Here is a 17,607-nt window from a genome sequence, read left to right on the forward strand (position 1 = left end):
AGTATTACAGTGGTACCATCATTTCAAAGCAGGAACTAACTTGAAAACGGGTGTACAAATCAACTTCTATAAATAATAACCTTCACTGAGTGCATCCCATATGCTGGATTCTATATAAGGGTCTCAGTAAAGTGCTTCTAGGTTGCAGGGATGCTCTGAGCACTGTAGACACTTGGAAGCATTCTCCCTTTTCCTCCAGACATTGCTAATTGTCTCATGTGGTACAAGATTACCTCTTGTTGAGTCATAAGCAGTGTGCTAAGGATCTTCTATAGAATAATTTTTATTTCCGAATAAGCCTTTCCAGTAGATATTCCATAAATAAGTAAAGTGAAGACCAGAGACAATTACCTCAGTTCAAGGAAAAACAAACAAACAAACAAACAAACAAACAAAAACTTGAATCAAAATCAAATTTAGCAAGGCAATGTGTCAGTGCCACTGTGGATTAGAACTGGGATCCTAGTTTTACAACACAGTGCTGCCATGAGGCAATGTTTTAGACTATAGCAGCAAAAGCTGGGATGAGAAGCTTCTATGCAAACAGTGATGCACCATCAAGGCTCATGATTTGGGCTCAATAAAACCCCAAATAACCAAGAGACCAGAAAGTATCAAAACAACGCTGTTTATCATCACCACTCACATGATCACTTCCTTAATTTCTCAAAGGGCAGGAGCTGCATATTTACCAGAAGACACGGGAAGAGCCTCCTGCAGCAAATACCATAATCTGCTTGCTTCCCTTCTCACTACAGGAAAAGTCAACACCAAGAACGGCAGGTGATTCAAAGGGCAATCTGCCAGTTTCATTTCTACATTTGCAACAGAGTTCACTTAAAAATGAATTCTTATGAATCCAAGGCACCAGGGCTTTATGGCATTCTGTTCCATATTATGTCGGTAAGGGAGTACATTAAGACATCCCATGGTGTGTAAGGCCCAGTCTGACCCCAAAGGTGTTAAACTGAGAAAAAGTCCAGTGACTCAGGAGTGATGATGAATGAACTGATGAAGAGAACTCAGACTGATGAATAAAGAAGTGTAACTTTCCACCCAGTGTGTTCTCCCCCATCATTTTAGGGGTGGGAGAGGGCTTCCTAGAGGATCGGCATAATCCTAGCAAACTGTACTCTGGAAGGCTTTGGCCCCAGGAGAACATTGAGCCTTCACAGCATCAGGCTGAATCCAGAACCCAATGGTGATTTTTGTCTTAAAATTGCATCAGCATCCCTTAGCTCTTGATCAAAATCATCCAAACAAATTGGACATGAACGTTTGAGTGAAAAAGAAATCCTTTAAGATTTTAGTGAGGATTTTTTTTTAAAGTGAAGTTCCTTTACAGCTTCAAGATTTCAAAGGATGCAGAAATGAAACATCCACTTTACATCTCAAAACACTCCATTTTGGAAAGGATTATTAAAGTATGTAGAGTCCTGTGCCAACATTCAATGTGTCTTACCATCAGACATTTGACATGATGAAAAACTGTACTAATTATTCTTCATACCTTGAAGACAAGATGACTGGAGCATAGCTACTAGCAGAAAATAGAAAGGCCACATATAAAATTTAAATATTGTAGCAAGTGGGAGCTCATTACATTTGCTTAATATCATTGCCTTAGGAATATTCTTGTTTACCACCAGATAATTAGTGCACCAATAATCCTTCACCATGCAGACCATCTTTCTCCATCGGCCAGTGGCCCAGTGATGTTCAGGTCTTTCCTCCTTTTATAATTGTACCCCTACAAATCATTTCTGAGTGATTGTCTTGAACAGGTGTGTTTTTTTCCTAGGGAGGCATTTTGATAATACTACTGTCTATATTTGCAAAACAAACAAATGAATAAACAAGCAGAAAGGGCTTCAGACCTAACCATCCTAGCTGTATAAGCAATTTTAGGCTCCTCCTGGATATTGTAGTAAAACTCAGCCTGTGTTTACTAACAAGGAGCGAAAGATTCTTTTATGCATCTCTTTGGCGAATAAATTGGCCTTTAGGACGTACGGTGTTTACATGCTCTTAATATTCTGGGGGGAAATGCATTAGATAAGTAGATAAGAAAAGGGCACGGAGCAGAATGAAGAGTAACAGAGCATGAAAGTCTACAAGAGGACAACCTAATTAGTGTGACATCTTAAATAACGTTAGCTGTAGGCTTTGCATGAACTGAAGAGCTCCAAAAACAAAAGGGCTGGAAGTTAAAAGATGATAATGGCCACTTAGAAACCATTAAGGAGGATGACAAGTATGACATACTGCCTTGAAAATGATCCCCAACAGAAGCCAGAGGAGGACAGAACACAGATTCTTTGATTGCCAAATTAAAGCCAACAAGCAAACCCCAGATGTTTCTTTACAACACAAGCCTTGAGCGGGACAAAGCTACCATGCTGGGGAATGATACACTGTACTGTGCTCTTCTGTTAAGTGGAACATGGGTATAGAGAACAATGACGTCAGTGAAGGATACTTGAGCAGCATTCAGATTTCTAGAGGAATTTTCCACTAGAATATTAAAATGGAAAATCCTCAGCTCTTCTGGTGTTAATATGGCTGCATCTAAAGCTGGAAGAATTCTTCCCAAGGCCACCCACCTTGAGCCTAGTTTTTACGGATCCTTAGGAGTCATTGACATGAGTCACCACAGCATCGGAGAAGGAGACTGCAAAGCTCCTGCTGAATCCAATCAGCAGAGAGAAGGCTCAGCATTAAGCATAGAATGTTTTCAAAGAAATGGAACCTTGTTACTTTCAAGCAAGTACCTTAAACCACGATGAGAAAACATACAAGCAGTGGGGTTGTGAGACCTACTCTAAGGATTAGGTGCAAGTGACTTTAATTTGCCCAGCTTTTAAAGTTGCTTCTGCAGCTGCAACAAGAAGTTGTGACTGGTGTCCTGGGTTCCTCGTCTCTTCCCCATCTAGAGCATACATACATTACTCTCATCCTAACAAAATATCACTCTGGAGAGCCAGTTACTTTATTCAGCCCTCAGCCCCCCCCCCACCCCCAGCAAAGCACTTGGTGTTCATTGCGCAGATCATTGGTAGGTCAGGAGGCAGAGAGACAGAGCTAAAATCCTCCTAAGAACCCCATGAAATAGGCTCAGGAAGGTCAAAGAAAAAGCTCAATGTTGCACAGCTACAAAATAATAGAACACTCTCCCTTCATGTCCCCAATCTCAGTTGTAAAGAAGCAAACAGGCAGAGAGAATATTTTATATTGACAACTGCTATGGTTTGAAGGTGAACTGTCCCCCAGGTTCATCTTAGTTCACAAATGGTGGTGCTGTTTTGTGAGGCTGTGGAACCTTTGGGGTGGGAGGCGTAACTACTGGAAAGAGAGGTCATTGGAAGTTGCCTTTGGGGGTTACAGATTGGTCCCACTTTTAGCTCTGTCTCTCTGCTTCCTGGTTTGCCAAGATGTGAACAGCTGTGCCCCCAAACGCTGGCTCACAGGCTGTGCTGTGCCAGGGGCCAAGCATTCCCTGCCATGATAGACGGATATCCTCTGAAACAGTAATTCAAACTACACCCTCCTGGTTGTTTCTCTTAGGTATGCCAGGACAGTGATAAGGAAGTGCTCTCTTTGAGAATCTCCAAGGTAAACTGAGCCTCAGTTCCTGGCAGGTGACGAGAGCTCACCTCAGTGCAGTCTCAGCTGGGCTTTTCTAAGTGGTGAATGATAACACAAGGCCACCAGCCAGATACTGAAGGGCTACTTTGTGTTTAATATCTGGTGTCTATCACCGTCTAAGATTCAGCCTCACAACTGTGCCACTTAAGGTACAAGCTCTGTTGACTGAAGTCGCTTGTCCAAGGCCACCCAGCCTGCCCAGGTGAAGAGTCCTCCTAGTTTGTAAAAGGAACACAACGCAGAGAAACACAGGTGACTGACTGTGCTGGGGTCAGGCATGGGGCGGAACAGAAGGGAGCGTTTGGGTAGAGAAGCATTGCTCACCTGACTCCATGCGCCAGCCTTCCATCTGGGGCAGCGTCCTCCTCGGCACCTTCTGTGCCCATGTGGCTTAGTAAGGTGCTTACAGTAATCACTCTCTAAATGGCTTCCATCTTTGGCCAAGCAGTAAACATTGCGTTGTTTATGCCCTCGACCACAAGAGACAGAACACTGCAATATAAAGCAACGGCAAGGTTGTTGATGTTTTTTAATCATAGTGACTTTGATTAAAAAAACACAAAAAGTGTAATGTGATGATAAGATCACGTCTAATGAGAGTTACCATTACCTGCTTCTTTCCAGAGCCATTCTGGAGAGTAACTCAAAGCCTTACAGGAAAGAAAGGTGGCAAAAAAAAAAAAAAAAAAAAGCCCATGCATTATAGCAGCAGCCCTGTGTGGTATGTTAGTGGCTACAGCAGCATGAGAAGATCATGACAATTTAACCTAAAAGCCACCTCATGATCCTGAAATTATTATGGCTTTTTTACTGAGGGAAGTCCCACAACAGAACAGTAAAACACACCTTCAGTAAAATGTCTCCTGATTCACTCATTGGTATGAAGTGCATTGCCAACATGGCCATGTTCAATTTTTTTAAAGACGATATTTAAGAAAACCCTCAAGCTATTTCTTTAAGGGAAAAAGCTCTCATTTCCCCAGCCCATTGGAAAGAGGTGAAAAAGGCAAGAAAAAAAAAACCTGAAAGGTTAGCTGGTGGGTAAGTCCGTGCCAACTTCAGGAGGGAGGCATTACCTTTCAACTTTGATCTGTGAGTTCACTGGACTGTTTTAAATGTGACCTTGTCTGACCACATCTAAGAAACTTGACTTTGATTTCAGATTAGGTTTCTCAGAAAGGTTTAGGAATCAAAGTGCCCATGGAGTCTGGACAAGAATTTGATGTGACAGCTTCTTGTAGAACAGGCAAGAGGCTGGCCCCAATGGATGCACTGAGACATTCAACATCCAAGGCCTCATTAGCAATTACAGAGTCCTTACTATCGCCATCCGAAACTAATGGCTCAGATCTTTAAAGACATTTTATTTCCTACTATAATAGCCTTGCTTTCTAGAGGAGAGTAAATTTAAGAATGAAGAATAAAAGGTAAAGTCTCAATGAAAACAGATTTCACATTACATTTCTCTCGACTTCACATTTCTTATTCCTCCCAATAACTTTGTTATTTTTTTGTCTTAAATTACCAAAGTGCCCTTTGATGCCTATTAGACAAACAGTTCCATGTAAAACAAGGAGCCTAATATGAATTTTGTCATTATTACCAGACATCTTCATAGTTACATCATTCATAAATGTGCCAGACATGTTTTTCTGTTTAAAACAAATCACTATAAAAAATTTCAACTGCAGCTGGTAGAGAAATTTAAAATATGTATATTAACACATTTGGCTTTAACTTTTCATTTTAAGATGTGAAGTATTCATGAATATATATGATTTGGAGTAGCTATTTTGGAAATCGTAATGTTTTACAATTTGGAAGGAGCGAGACTAGTTGGAAGGTCTGTATCCAAACAAAACCTATGACAACCTACAGAGTTTAGGTACATGTAGAGTACTGAGGATCATTTTCAAAGGCTTCTTGTGACGAGGATCTTAGAACTTCGGTCTCTGAGAATGGGTAAAGATTTGCACAAAGATAATGCCTATTGTAAGTCACCAGTTCATAATTTTTAAAATGTTACTTCAATAAGAAAAGATGAGGTCATAATTACAATTTGGGATAAATTCATTTGCTTAATGAACAAAAACAACTATTGCGTACATGCCATGTGGTAGAAATTATGGGACATGCGGGAGATACAGTGATAACAGAATTGACATAGTCCTTGACCTCAGGGAGCTTATAGACAAGTAATGGAATTTAATGTTGCTCAAGTAATGACAAATATAAGTACTGTGTATGAATATTCATGAGCTGACGTCTAAGAAACAAATAAGCTGCAGTGATTGGAAGAGGGCTCCCTGCAGTCTTCCACAGGGCTACACCAGCCGAGCTTGTAGGTCAGAAAACGAGTTATATTTGGCACATGATGGGAAATCTCTGAGGAGACTTAATTTAGGATAAGGAATGATCTAATTTTTGTTTCAAAACTTCTACTTTGACTACTGAGTCAAGTACTAGATCCGAATACAGGGTAAGTGGAAAGGAGAGAAACTATGAAGAAAGCCACCCTATTTGTGCCAGAAAGAGGCAGCGGTGGCTGGGATGAGTGTAAAGGTTTGGGTGGGGAAAGTTGTGGGAAAAGGGAGAAGAGGGCAAGATGAGATTTCCATTTCTGGTTTGGGCAGCTGTACAGATGGTGATAATATTTGCTACCATTTAAAAGATGATGCATACTGGGAGAAAAAGCACTGAGAATCAAGAGTGTTTTTATTTGTAGGAAATGGGTCTGACAGAAAGCATAGAGAATAGTGAGTGGGTGGTAACATTTGCTTGATTAGAGTAAAAATTAGAGTAAAAACCTAGGTTGTTTTTTTTTTTTTTCTCATCAACTAAACATGGGTGAACTTAGAGCAAATATATCCTTAGGAAAAGTCATTTCATTATGCAAGCTGTCCAAAGAAGCTGGCTCTCAATGTGAAGCAGGAAAAGACTCTGTGAGACAGTTAATAATCTACCAGGGTCAGTAGAAGACACAGTCTAAAAGAAGGTAATGATCTCTAGAGTCAGAATTAGAAAAGTCTCAACATTCTCGCATTCACTATGTGCCAGACACTGCCCTAAAATGTTATTAGCCCTAAGACTTGGATAGTTTAGCCATCCCAACATCCTAACACAACTCCATAATAGAGATAGGTACTGTTACTAGAGACAAGTCAAGAGGTATTTGCAAAATAGAACAACCACAATGCTTTATATACAGTGTCACACATGCTGTTCCAGTACAAGTAACTATATTTCTGTTGGGAACAATAACAGTGCTATTATTGTGATCAAGAATCTTGCTGTCAATAATTCATTCAAAGTATGCCACTAATCCACTAGCATCTATTGCCAACGAGCTGGTGATGAATGATCCAGGTTCTAAATATGATGCCTTCGATATCTAGATTAGCTGCTCTCTACCCATTTCTATGTGCATTTTCTTTAGATGAGACTTGAATACAAGTGACAATAGAAAAGAAGAATGCAAGACTTAAGCATGGTTCACCACACATGTTATTTGCCTGGAATTATTAAGATCTCAAAGTGATCAGGAAATCCTCAAGGTGTCTCACCTGACAGCAAACATTCTTCATTTAACGTTTTCTAAATTACCTATGAAGAAAAGCAGCTGTTTGTAGAAATACTCAACTCTAACAGGCTTATTAATGTGTCTATTATGACTTCATAAAGGAGCTGTCACTTTGATGATCAAATAAACACAGGTTCTAGCTCTTACATTCCGAGGGGAAATTCCATCTGATCATTCCCAGTCTTTTCCCAGGCAAAGATGACATTTACATCAACCTGCGTCACCAAAGACACGGTTGTTATATTTAGTACGTCATCTAGTATTTGTTATTTATTGGCTACATATCTGAAAGTTCTCACTCCTGGGAACATTTAATTCCTTACGTTTTGCAGCCGAAATAGCCTCCTCGTTTGCCAGTAATCTTGGCTGTTTTTCTCTCGGGAAATGACTCAACTTATTTAAGAGCCTGATTCTTCTTGCCCCTCCCCTCTTTGCCCCCAAATTCGAGCAAGATTCTGAACAACATAATCACGGCTTGGTACTTAGAAGCACCAAGGTCAGCCAGCCGAATGCTTGGGATTTCAAGCTTTGTTTCTGTGAGGCCAGTCAAAGGGCATGCTCAGAGCTGGGCTGCATTCAGATGTGCTGACACTTTCAACTTACTACAGTCTAAAAATTAAAATCCTTGCATTTCAACTCTGCTGGTGGGAATGGAACTCAAGATGAAGGCAGTGTGTTCATAATTGCTTCCCAAGGCTTCAGCCCTCTGGAGAAGTAGCTCTGTATGTGAGAATGGATGTGGGTCTGGTGTACTGGCCCTGGTCTTAGAGGATCCTTGTCTTTTCACTTGTGCTAAGGGTCATGGTTTTCTAATTATCAAGAAGTCTGGAAACAACCCTGGTGTCCATGTCTGATTGAGAAGGGCTGAATACCAAAAGAGAATGAATTCTCCAGGCTGTGCCATTGCTGAGGATATGGACATCCCCATGATGATGGAGTTCTATATGGACGTGGCAAGTTCATCATAAAGAACCCAGAAGGAAGAAGAGGGGAAAGTGGAGGTAAGAAGAAGAGGGTGGGGGTCAGGTGTGCTCATGGAATATGGATAGTAGAAAGCATCTGGGTGGAGCTTGAAGGTTTCAGGTCTGGGAGGCTGTGGGCCAGGACTGGCTGAACTGTACCAGATGTCTGAAAGATGTGAGTTAGTGGGTGGTCCAGGATGACAGCCCTTGTTTAGCGTCTGCACAGATGATTTGCAGTCTTGACAGATGAGGTTGTGTCTACGTGAAATGCATAGTGAGGGATCCAGATCAGCTTAGTATATGCTTCTAAGCCCAGGATTGGCTAATTGCAGGTAGAGAATAATGATCGAAAGACCAAGAGAATGTCATGTACTGGGGCCTATTAGCAGCAAAGAGAGACTATCCTAGGTGACTTTGGCAGTCAGAAGGCTAACATCATTCTGAGGTAGGTGGACAGAGTTCTATTCAGACACTGCATTTATGACTTCTCAAGGCTTTTCCCTCTGATTCTACAGAATTTGAAAAGAATACTTAAATCATGACATTAAAAATGATTGGTTGTAACAAGAAGCTTTGCTGGGTTCTAGCTTCATTTTGCTTTTAACAAAACAAAGGGATGTGCCACCCAGAAAGCAAGTGTGCCATCAGGAAGGACGCAACGCCGTGTGCAAGGCCCAGGCGTGCATGTGCCAATACAGCAGCACATGAGGTGAACATGGTACGAGGGTCACAGTAGCGGGGAGGCAAAAGGACAGCTGCCTATAGCTTTTGCTCTGCCATGAAAACAACATGAATACAAGGCTACAGACTTGGGGTCACAGTTTCAAACGCTGGGGAGTGGCAGGCCTAGAGAACCATCTGGAAGATGGAAACAGACAGTGGAGAGTAGCTACAGTTCACACATTTTAATTTATTTCTCTGTAAACTGTAGCGAGTCAGAACCTATTTATGAAATGAATGATCACACAAAAGCTATAGCCATCACAGAACAGCACCATAAGTGACATATTATATTCATAAAGGAAAGAACCCCTTAGAATCTCTCAGTGCTACTGCTGAACTAATGTGCTACTGCAAGTGAAGATTCAAAAAAGCCACCCAAACATAAACTTTGGTCACAATTACTAACCACTAGATTAGGCATCTCTTACTTAATTGTTAATATGAACAGGACACTGGGCTAAAGTGCATTGGCTTCTTCTCTCATTTAACTCCAAAGACATATATGGCTCAGGTGTTATTAGGGGTCTGTTATACAGACAAAGCCGCTGAGGGCCTAAGAGTAACATCACTTACCCAAGGTCCCAAAACCGGGAAGCAGCAGAGCCAAGCTTTAAATACTGTACATCTCCATGATCCCCATGTTAATCCTTAGACTAGACAAGGAGCTAGGTGAGCCAGATAATTGTTCACTTCTACCTCCCTGTGAGAATGCCTGGATGCAAGGACCTCCGAGAAATGCCTTGGAAGACACCTTCAGAGTCCTCTGATAACTCAGCCTCCTAAAAAGAGAGTGGCTAAGCTTTGCTAAGACTTCTGACTTCAACACCTTTTTACAGTGTCATCAACACTTCTGGAAGTGAAGGCATTATAAAGAACAGATACAATCACTCACATAAATAAAAGCCCACCTTGCCCCTTAGCTAAAGACACACCCTGCTTCTCTCTTGGCCATTTTGAGGTATATTAACCCTTTGGGGCCTGTCTAATGCCCTGCAGTGAATTATCATTTCAGTTGACTAATGAAAGGGTCTTGGCACGGTTATAGATGAAAGACTCTAGGCTGTAACTTATGGGCTATCAATTCACAGAGGGTCAATTTCTCAAATAATTGAAATGTGAGCCATCACGAAGATTATTCAGTCCACCTATTAATTTCAGACTCAAGGCTTGAGAAGACATGAGATGACACCCTTAAGGTCATGCAGAAAGAAAGGCACACATAGTTTTGATCATCAGAAAAGGAAAGTATTCAATGTTAGTCACACTGGAGGGTTGTGGCCCAGAGCCACGACTAAGCAGGCACTCACTCTCTGCTTTACCAGTTAGGCATGTCATCTACAGTTAGTGTGAAGGGCTGGAGTGAAAACAAGCAGATATTAAGTTCTTCTGACTCTGAGGGATATCCAGTGCTAATACAAACAAAAGGAAGAGTAGATCCATGAAGCCAGCAAAGAACAGAGTCCAAGAGGTGGCTGTGCATGGAAACTAAAACAGGAAATGACAGCTGGGCACGAGGGCTTCACCTTGCTCCCAAATGGAACAGAGGGTTTGAAGTCAGGCAGACATCAGCTGGTATCATAACTGCCATCTTAACAAGGTGTTACTGGGGACACATAACTGCCATCTTAACACCGTGCTGCTGGGGACACATAGCTTCTCTTGGCTTAGACTTGTTCTCTGTTAAGACAATCATAGTGTCTCTGAGAAATGCAGTTATGTGACAACTAAAGGAGACAATGCATATAAAACTCTTCTTATCTTGGGCAGACCACATAAAAAAAACAAACAAACACCGATTTGCTATTATCACCATTATTTCCTATCCAACAGAGTCTTCTAGGATGTCTCTGAATATGCCATCAAAAAGGTAGCATTTTTAAAGGAAATATTTGTCAACTTATGTACCCTAAGATAACATTTTAAGAGATGCGGACTGGCGAAGATGGGACTTTGGCAAACTTCCAGTGGTATGAGCGTATGAGGGGCTTTCTTTTCTAAAGCACACAGAGAAATCTACAGAGCAGACATGCATGCTGAGGACACTTTCGCTAGCTTCATTTGCTCCTCTCTAGATTATTCCCCATTTAATATGGTCTCTTCTCACCAAAGTCAGAAAACATGGGCACTGTATCTGAATGCCATGCATCTTTTCTGCTCACCATTCTTTCTTATCCTTTTCACCTCCATCCACCTTCTGCTCTTCCCTGGACTTTGGGATGTTATTACATCAGGTATCCTAGGTACAGAATTAGCATCAGAAATAACTATCACTAAATATATATTCACTCTCTTCCTGTCTATGCTCATGTGGGAACAGTCTCTTCCTTTTGTCAAGAACCAAAATATTGAACAGAAAAAGAGCGTTTCAGTAGGAAATAAGAGCTGTGATTTCAGGGTGTAAAACCAGTGTTAATAAGCTTGCTTGATGGCTATTTATATCTAGGACTATTTTGGCACATATTAGCATGAATAGGACCCCAGAAAGCATGAGGTTGCCAGGGAACGGCACAGAAGAAAGCTGATATGGTAGTCACAATCATCCCAGCCGGAAGGGGCACTGGGCCAGCCTCTCATCCTTGGCCTCACCCCACCCCATTGCTCTGGAAATGCTGAATGCTAAAAGATCTAAGGAAAGAAACTGTGATTCATGCATCAACTATTGGGCCACACTTCAAAACATCTGTCAATATTGAGGCCAAGTAGGTGACCTCTCCCAATAAGAGAGATGCCAGGGCCAGGTAACTAAAGGGAGAGAAACATCAAGAAGTGCCCATACTCGCAACCCAACAATCCCCCAAGAATTAGGAGGCTCAGGGCTCCCCAGCTTTCCCTCCCCCACCTTCATTCTCACAGTGTAACTAACTGGTATTAGAGGAGGAATACGTTTTAACACTAAATACAGTAGTACATGAAATCAGACAATCTGAAAATCCAAACTGCTATACATTTTGTTCTGCAAGAATGTGATTATTACAGTTTTTCTCCTCATCGATAGAGACACAAAGTCCATGAAAATCTGCAAATATGGAATCTGGTGAATTCTATCGTAGCTAAATGGTGCTCTGACAGTATGAGGCATGTCCTATCATGAGACTGGATCCTCTTTACGTACCTTGTGATTCCTGCCCAAGGCCAGTGGCCAGTTTAGTAGCTCTTCTACCCTTCTCCAGCTTACCCATTATGGCTGTTTGTAATCTGGCTTAAAGATGATAAGGATGTTGGTGTTTTTCAGGAGAGGAGTGATGATGGTGTGAGGACCCACCCTGCCTACAGTACAAGTATTTATGAAAACAGCTGCAAGGAAAAGAGGGTAGTGGGGGAGACACAAGCTCCAGAGTCCACACTCTTGGATAGTCCAATGGTAAGTGAAGCAATGCCTGCTAAGTGGACTGGGGAGGTGGCTCAGTGGTTAAGACACTTGTGTTGTAAACATGAGAACTGCTTAAATGCACTTCTGTAAATGTTAGTTGTGCATGGTGGCCACCTGCAATCCTAGAGCTCAGAAGGAGGAGACAGGAATCCCTAGGGTAAGCTGGCTAGCTAAGACTAGCCATATTGGAGAGTTCTGGGTTTACTGGAGAGACCCCGACTCAATGAATAAGGTGGAGGGCAAATAAGCAGAAGACTTGGGACTCTGCACATGTGCACATCTGTGCAGGAACACGGGCATGCGCATGTACCCTCACATATCTGAATATTCACTCCCATGCTCCTGTGCGCCACACACTCATACCCAAAAGGGAGAAAAATAAGAAGCGTCTGAGTTAGTAACTGATGGGCAAGCTATGGTTCGTGGGATCAGTAACCACAGTTTCTTGAAACGTGAAGGCGGATTGTGATCAAAGGTCTGGGCTGGAGGGATCAAGGCCATCTGGGGATGTTTGTGAGTTAGCAGCTGTCAAGCCTTGGCCGTCCGTCCCACTTGATGTGACCTATGTTAGTGTCCAAGGCCTGGAAGCTTCAGTCGCCACCAGGAATGCTTCTGTAGGACAGCAATTCATCAGTTTGTCTCTCGACTGTAGTGTGTGCCTGTTGAACTGCATCCCCTTCTAGCCGTGTACCCATCAGTCATCGAAAAGACATGGAAGCCGTGTGCCTTTCTCTTTGTCTCCTCCACCCTACACTGCTTTCTCAGTCTGTCTGGCCCTTTCCCTTTTCTCCCTTGGTGTAAAGGGAACATCTTTACTTATATGAAGCAGTTGTGAAATAGATCACACAGGTGGCCTCTGTGTCCACAGACCCTGAGTCCACAGATTCAGCCAACCTTGGATCAAAACTCTCTGGAGAACAACAATGACACCTGCACCTAACGTGTAGAGACTTCTTCCTTGTTATTGTTCCCTAAACAGCACAGAAATATTTCTAGGGCATTTACATTGATTTTAAGTATTATGGAAGACAATCATAGGTTGTATAGAAACACTACACTATTTCTTATAAAGGAATTGAACCTCTCCATCTACAGAGCCTAGGGATTCCAGCGAGGGGTCTGGAACCCCACCCCCCACCCCGAAGACACCAAGGGAGAACTGAAAAAATTCCCCACTTCTCAGGAAGCAGCCTAGGTAGCCAAGTGGCATTGGGGTGGATACTAATCCCACTCCAGAAGTGAGGCATGCATAAATATTTGAGCCTGTTTGCAGAGATCGGTGTCTGAACAGATGGACAAAAGGTCATTTTAAACATTAATTGAATCAGATGCTCATCCAACTTCACATTACTCTACTGAGAAATCAAACAGCATTTTGTTCCTTTCAACATGCTTTATTCAAATCCTTTATCTCTTTTCTTATTTCCTCCTCCTGCCCACATTTTGGTAAAGAAATGGCTCAAAAATACCACTGAGAAGGAATGCGAGAGAAGAAATAAAGACTGACACGTAAACAAAATAAGTGACTTGGCATTAGGAAGGACTAGAATTACATTTCACATTTTGGTTTTGTTTTACAAATTTAAATTATTACAGTACTGCTCTAAAATTTATTGAAGAGGATATCCAAAGACTAAGGAAGAAGGATACGGTTTGGTAAGTACCACGTTTCCCTCTGTTATCTAACTAAAGACATCTAACCCTGCCAACATTTACTTGCATTGGTGTTCAGCAGAGACGTGAAATCAAGGCAAACACGCATTTCAAATGAGTACGTTCCCAACAGAAATTCTCTTATCTCTCTACACAGCTGTTCCTCCTATGGATATTTCCATTGTAAACAACAGGATCACCATATTTCCATTTTCCTAGTCCATAAAACTTGGAGTCATTTGACTCCATTATTTCTTTTGTACTCTATAGCCAGACTTTCAGCTAATCCTTTAGCCCTACCTCAAAAACAAAACAAAACAAAAAAACTGCAGGAGCCTCCTCCTGTGCCTCATCATCTTTCCTGTGGCCACAGTTATCTGAGCCACTGAGGTCCTCACCTTGCCACTGCTGTCATTTCAGTTACCACGTGGCTTCCTAGGAAGAGTACCCATGCTTCCTTCCTTGAATTCAGAAGCCAGAGTGGGCCTTTTCAAATAAACCCATGTTCCTGTTCAACCCACCCGGACCACCTTAGGGGCGTCTTAGCTCTCTCTCAGTGATCTAACTCTTGCCTCCCTCTGCTTACACCACAATGTATCTCCACATCCCTCATGCCTTCTGTTAGTCCTGTATCCTGTTTCCACCTCCTCTAGTTCAATTCCCCTGGCCTCCTGAATCACTAAATGCAGCACACTCCTGCCTCTGGAAACATCTTATTTCTGGATGCCACTTGGTTTTCTTTTGTATTTTCCCCTTATCTTTGTTCAAACGGAGATTATCGGAGACTTCCTCAAATCTTAAAACACTAGCTCCTTTCCCCTATTCCATGTCGATCCCTACTCTTTCCCCCTTAATTTAATTTTACCTGCAAATTTTATCACCTTCTTTCAGAATCTCTATTCAATTCTTTATGTTGTTGTTATTTAGGTTTCCCTTATTCCTTAGAATATACACTTAATAATTTTTGAGAGAAAGAGAAAGTGTGGGTGGGTGTGGGTGTGTGCACGTGCATGCACGTGCTTGTGTGCATGTTCTGTTCAATCCCTAGTGATTAGAAACATGTCTGGTGTATGGAAAACACCCAAATAATTATACCATATACAAATGAATACATGCTTGAATGGTACCTAAGCTATAGCCATTTATCCCAAGAACACTGAAGTAATAAGTCCACATTTTCACAATGCTCAGTTTAAGGACAAATAAATAACCATTGTTATCACCAATCTCTTGTGTCCATTCCCCTCCAAAATGACTAATTACCCTTGTAGTTTACTATTTAATTCACAGCTATAAAGCTGAATGTCGTATAAGGGACAACTAAGAGGAAGCTTATCTGAGATTGTTATTATCGAACAAACAGCAAAAGGCAGTAACTAGAAACTCAGGATACTATGCTACCCCAAGATTCTAGACAAACACTGGAAGATCAGCTCTAGCTGGAAGTGGTGGCACATGCTGTCTGTAATCTCTGCATTCAGGAAGCCCAGACTGGAGGGGCATCCTAAATTCAAGGCCAGCCTGGGCTACATCCGGAGAACCTGTCTCAAACAACAACAATGACAATAGAGAAGACAGACAGAAAAGAAGGAAGGAAGGAAGGGAAGATGGAAGGAAGGAAGGAAAGATGGAAGGAAGGAAGGAAGGAAAGAAGGAAGGAAGGAAGGGAGAAAGAGGAAGAATGAAAGAGTTCATCTATAACTACTGATGTCTCTATGTACCCTCAGTGTCACATAATGTTATGTCTACCCAGAAATGGCACGTTAGATTGACTTCTTATTTTCCAGGCAGAAATATATATATATATATATATATATATATATATATATATATATATATAGTAAATCTGTGCAATAGTCAAGAGCAAGGGTTAGGGATGCAGTTTCAGCAGCAGAGAACTCTCCTAGTATGTGTGAAATCCCATGCTTGATTCACAGCATTGAATAAAAGGAGGTCTGTTGATAGAACTCTGTGATTCTCTTGGTACATAGAGAGCTCAAGGTGTGCATGGGATACATGAGACTGTCTCCATAAGAGGAGCAGGAGGAGGGCAGGGGAGGTGAAGGAGGGGGAGAAAGAGGAGGGAGATGAAGAAGAAAGAGAAGGAGACGAAGGAGAAGGAGAAGGAGACGAAGGAGGAGGAGAAGGAGAAGAAGGCAAATCCAGGCAAGGCAGTCTATCAAGGATAAATAATTTCTATTTCCAGTCTGACTGAAAACCTATGTGCAAAAATCTGAAAACTCCCACACTAATTCCAAGGCAGTGTGGCCCCATTTAACACTGACCTTTTAAAAAGTACGTTTTCATTTAGAACCAATATAGGTTTATGCAGGACTAGGAAGCCAGCAGGGAGCCCAAGATTTTGTAACTGAATTGTGTGGAGTGAATCTTAGGCCTGTGTCTACCAGCTCTTGATAAACTGCCCCTAGTACACCTATCTGTTTGGTAAGGTGCTAATTCTCTAGATGTTAGGATCAGGCCATATCCAAAAAGACAGCTCATTCTTAGTTCACAAGACCTTTCCTGACAGACACAGGAACCCTCAGCTTTCCAGAGTGCTGTTAAAAGGGAAAAAAATGAAGCCATTTCAAAGTCAGTGCTCAGAGAATGCTGGGTGACCAATTTCAATTTCCAAGGTCCCTAGACAACTTTATTAAAGCAAGTGAAGTGTAAAAAGGATCCAGTTCAAACAATGCAAATGTTCTGCTCCTTACAACTAATGGTAAGTAAAATGGAGAAGAGTAGGTCCTGGTTAAGACACTCTTGGGGAACATTCAGATCTCAATGACTCAACCTCAAGGAATTTTCAAAAGCAAGGATAGAGCTAGACCATTTCACCTGGGCAAGGGGTGTTTTTCTCCTTACTGGAACTTTCAGAAGATTTGAATCAGCTCAAAACCCAGAGCTTTGGACTCCATCGGATGTGCACCCAAAGCTTCCTGACACATGATATCGCAAAACATACTTAGCTTCTTGGTATCTCAGTTTTTCTACCTGCACAATGGACTTAACCAAATGTATTCCACAGGATTACATGTGGATTATCATGTGTAACACAAATGATCTGGGCCATGGCTCATCTCACGGGTCCAAAAATTGAGTTTCTTTGTTATTATTTCCCCATCCTAGTCCATCTGGTTAACTACAGATGGGTACCTAGCGTGCCAAGTCAAGAAGTTTAAGACAGCCAATGGGTCACGGACTGGAGACTGTTTAGGAGCACATTAAGTCAAGCAAGTATGATTTACAACGGGGGCTTCATTGCTCATCGGTTTTAGGGAACATCTGCGCATGTTACATTCCTAACCTTGAATTACTGGCAAGGTTATATGTACTCAAAGGTCAAAATTCTGATGTTTAAAATGAATGAATGAATGAATGAATGAATGAATGAATGAATGAATTTGAGACGTGGCCACATGCATCCCAGGCTGGCCTTGAACTCCTTGGGTAGCTGAGGATAACTTTAGGCTCCCGATCCTCCTGTGTCTACCTCCTGAGTGTTGAGCTCAGAGGAATGTGCTGATGTGGCCAGTTCATGCAGCATCAGGATTGGAGCCCAGGGCTACCACTTTGCCTACTGGGCTACTTCTCTAGACCCTCTAACTTTAAAGAGCTTTTTTGACGTAGTTAGTCCACTAATAACTTAAGGTTCAATTTAACTATAGAAAATG

The 17,607-nt window shown here is 41.8% G+C and overlaps 1 protein-coding gene across 7 annotated transcripts in view; it reads right to left on the bottom strand.

Annotated features, from left to right (window-relative positions):
• Adamts9 (ADAM metallopeptidase with thrombospondin type 1 motif 9) overlaps window positions 1–17,607 on the bottom strand; it is a 171,487-nt gene that overhangs the window by 49,582 nt on the left and 104,298 nt on the right. For 6 of the 7 annotated variants that reach the window (XR_008214349.1, XR_008214348.1, XM_052720259.1 and 3 more), the window contains one exon: window positions 3,970–4,137. The exons of the other annotated variant lie outside the window; for it this stretch is intronic. Coding sequence is in view for 4 of the 6 variants with exons in the window: in XM_052720259.1 (XP_052576219.1) it covers window positions 3,970–4,137 (168 nt within the window). In the remaining 2 variants the exon portion in view is untranslated. The remainder of the gene's footprint in view (window positions 1–3,969; window positions 4,138–17,607) is intronic. 7 annotated transcript variants of the gene reach the window in all.

The sequence above is a fragment of the Peromyscus californicus genome, unplaced genomic scaffold (assembly GCF_007827085.1).
Source record: "Peromyscus californicus insignis strain IS unplaced genomic scaffold, ASM782708v3 Scaffold_6__1_contigs__length_162567912, whole genome shotgun sequence".
NCBI lineage: Eukaryota > Metazoa > Chordata > Mammalia > Rodentia > Cricetidae > Peromyscus > Peromyscus californicus.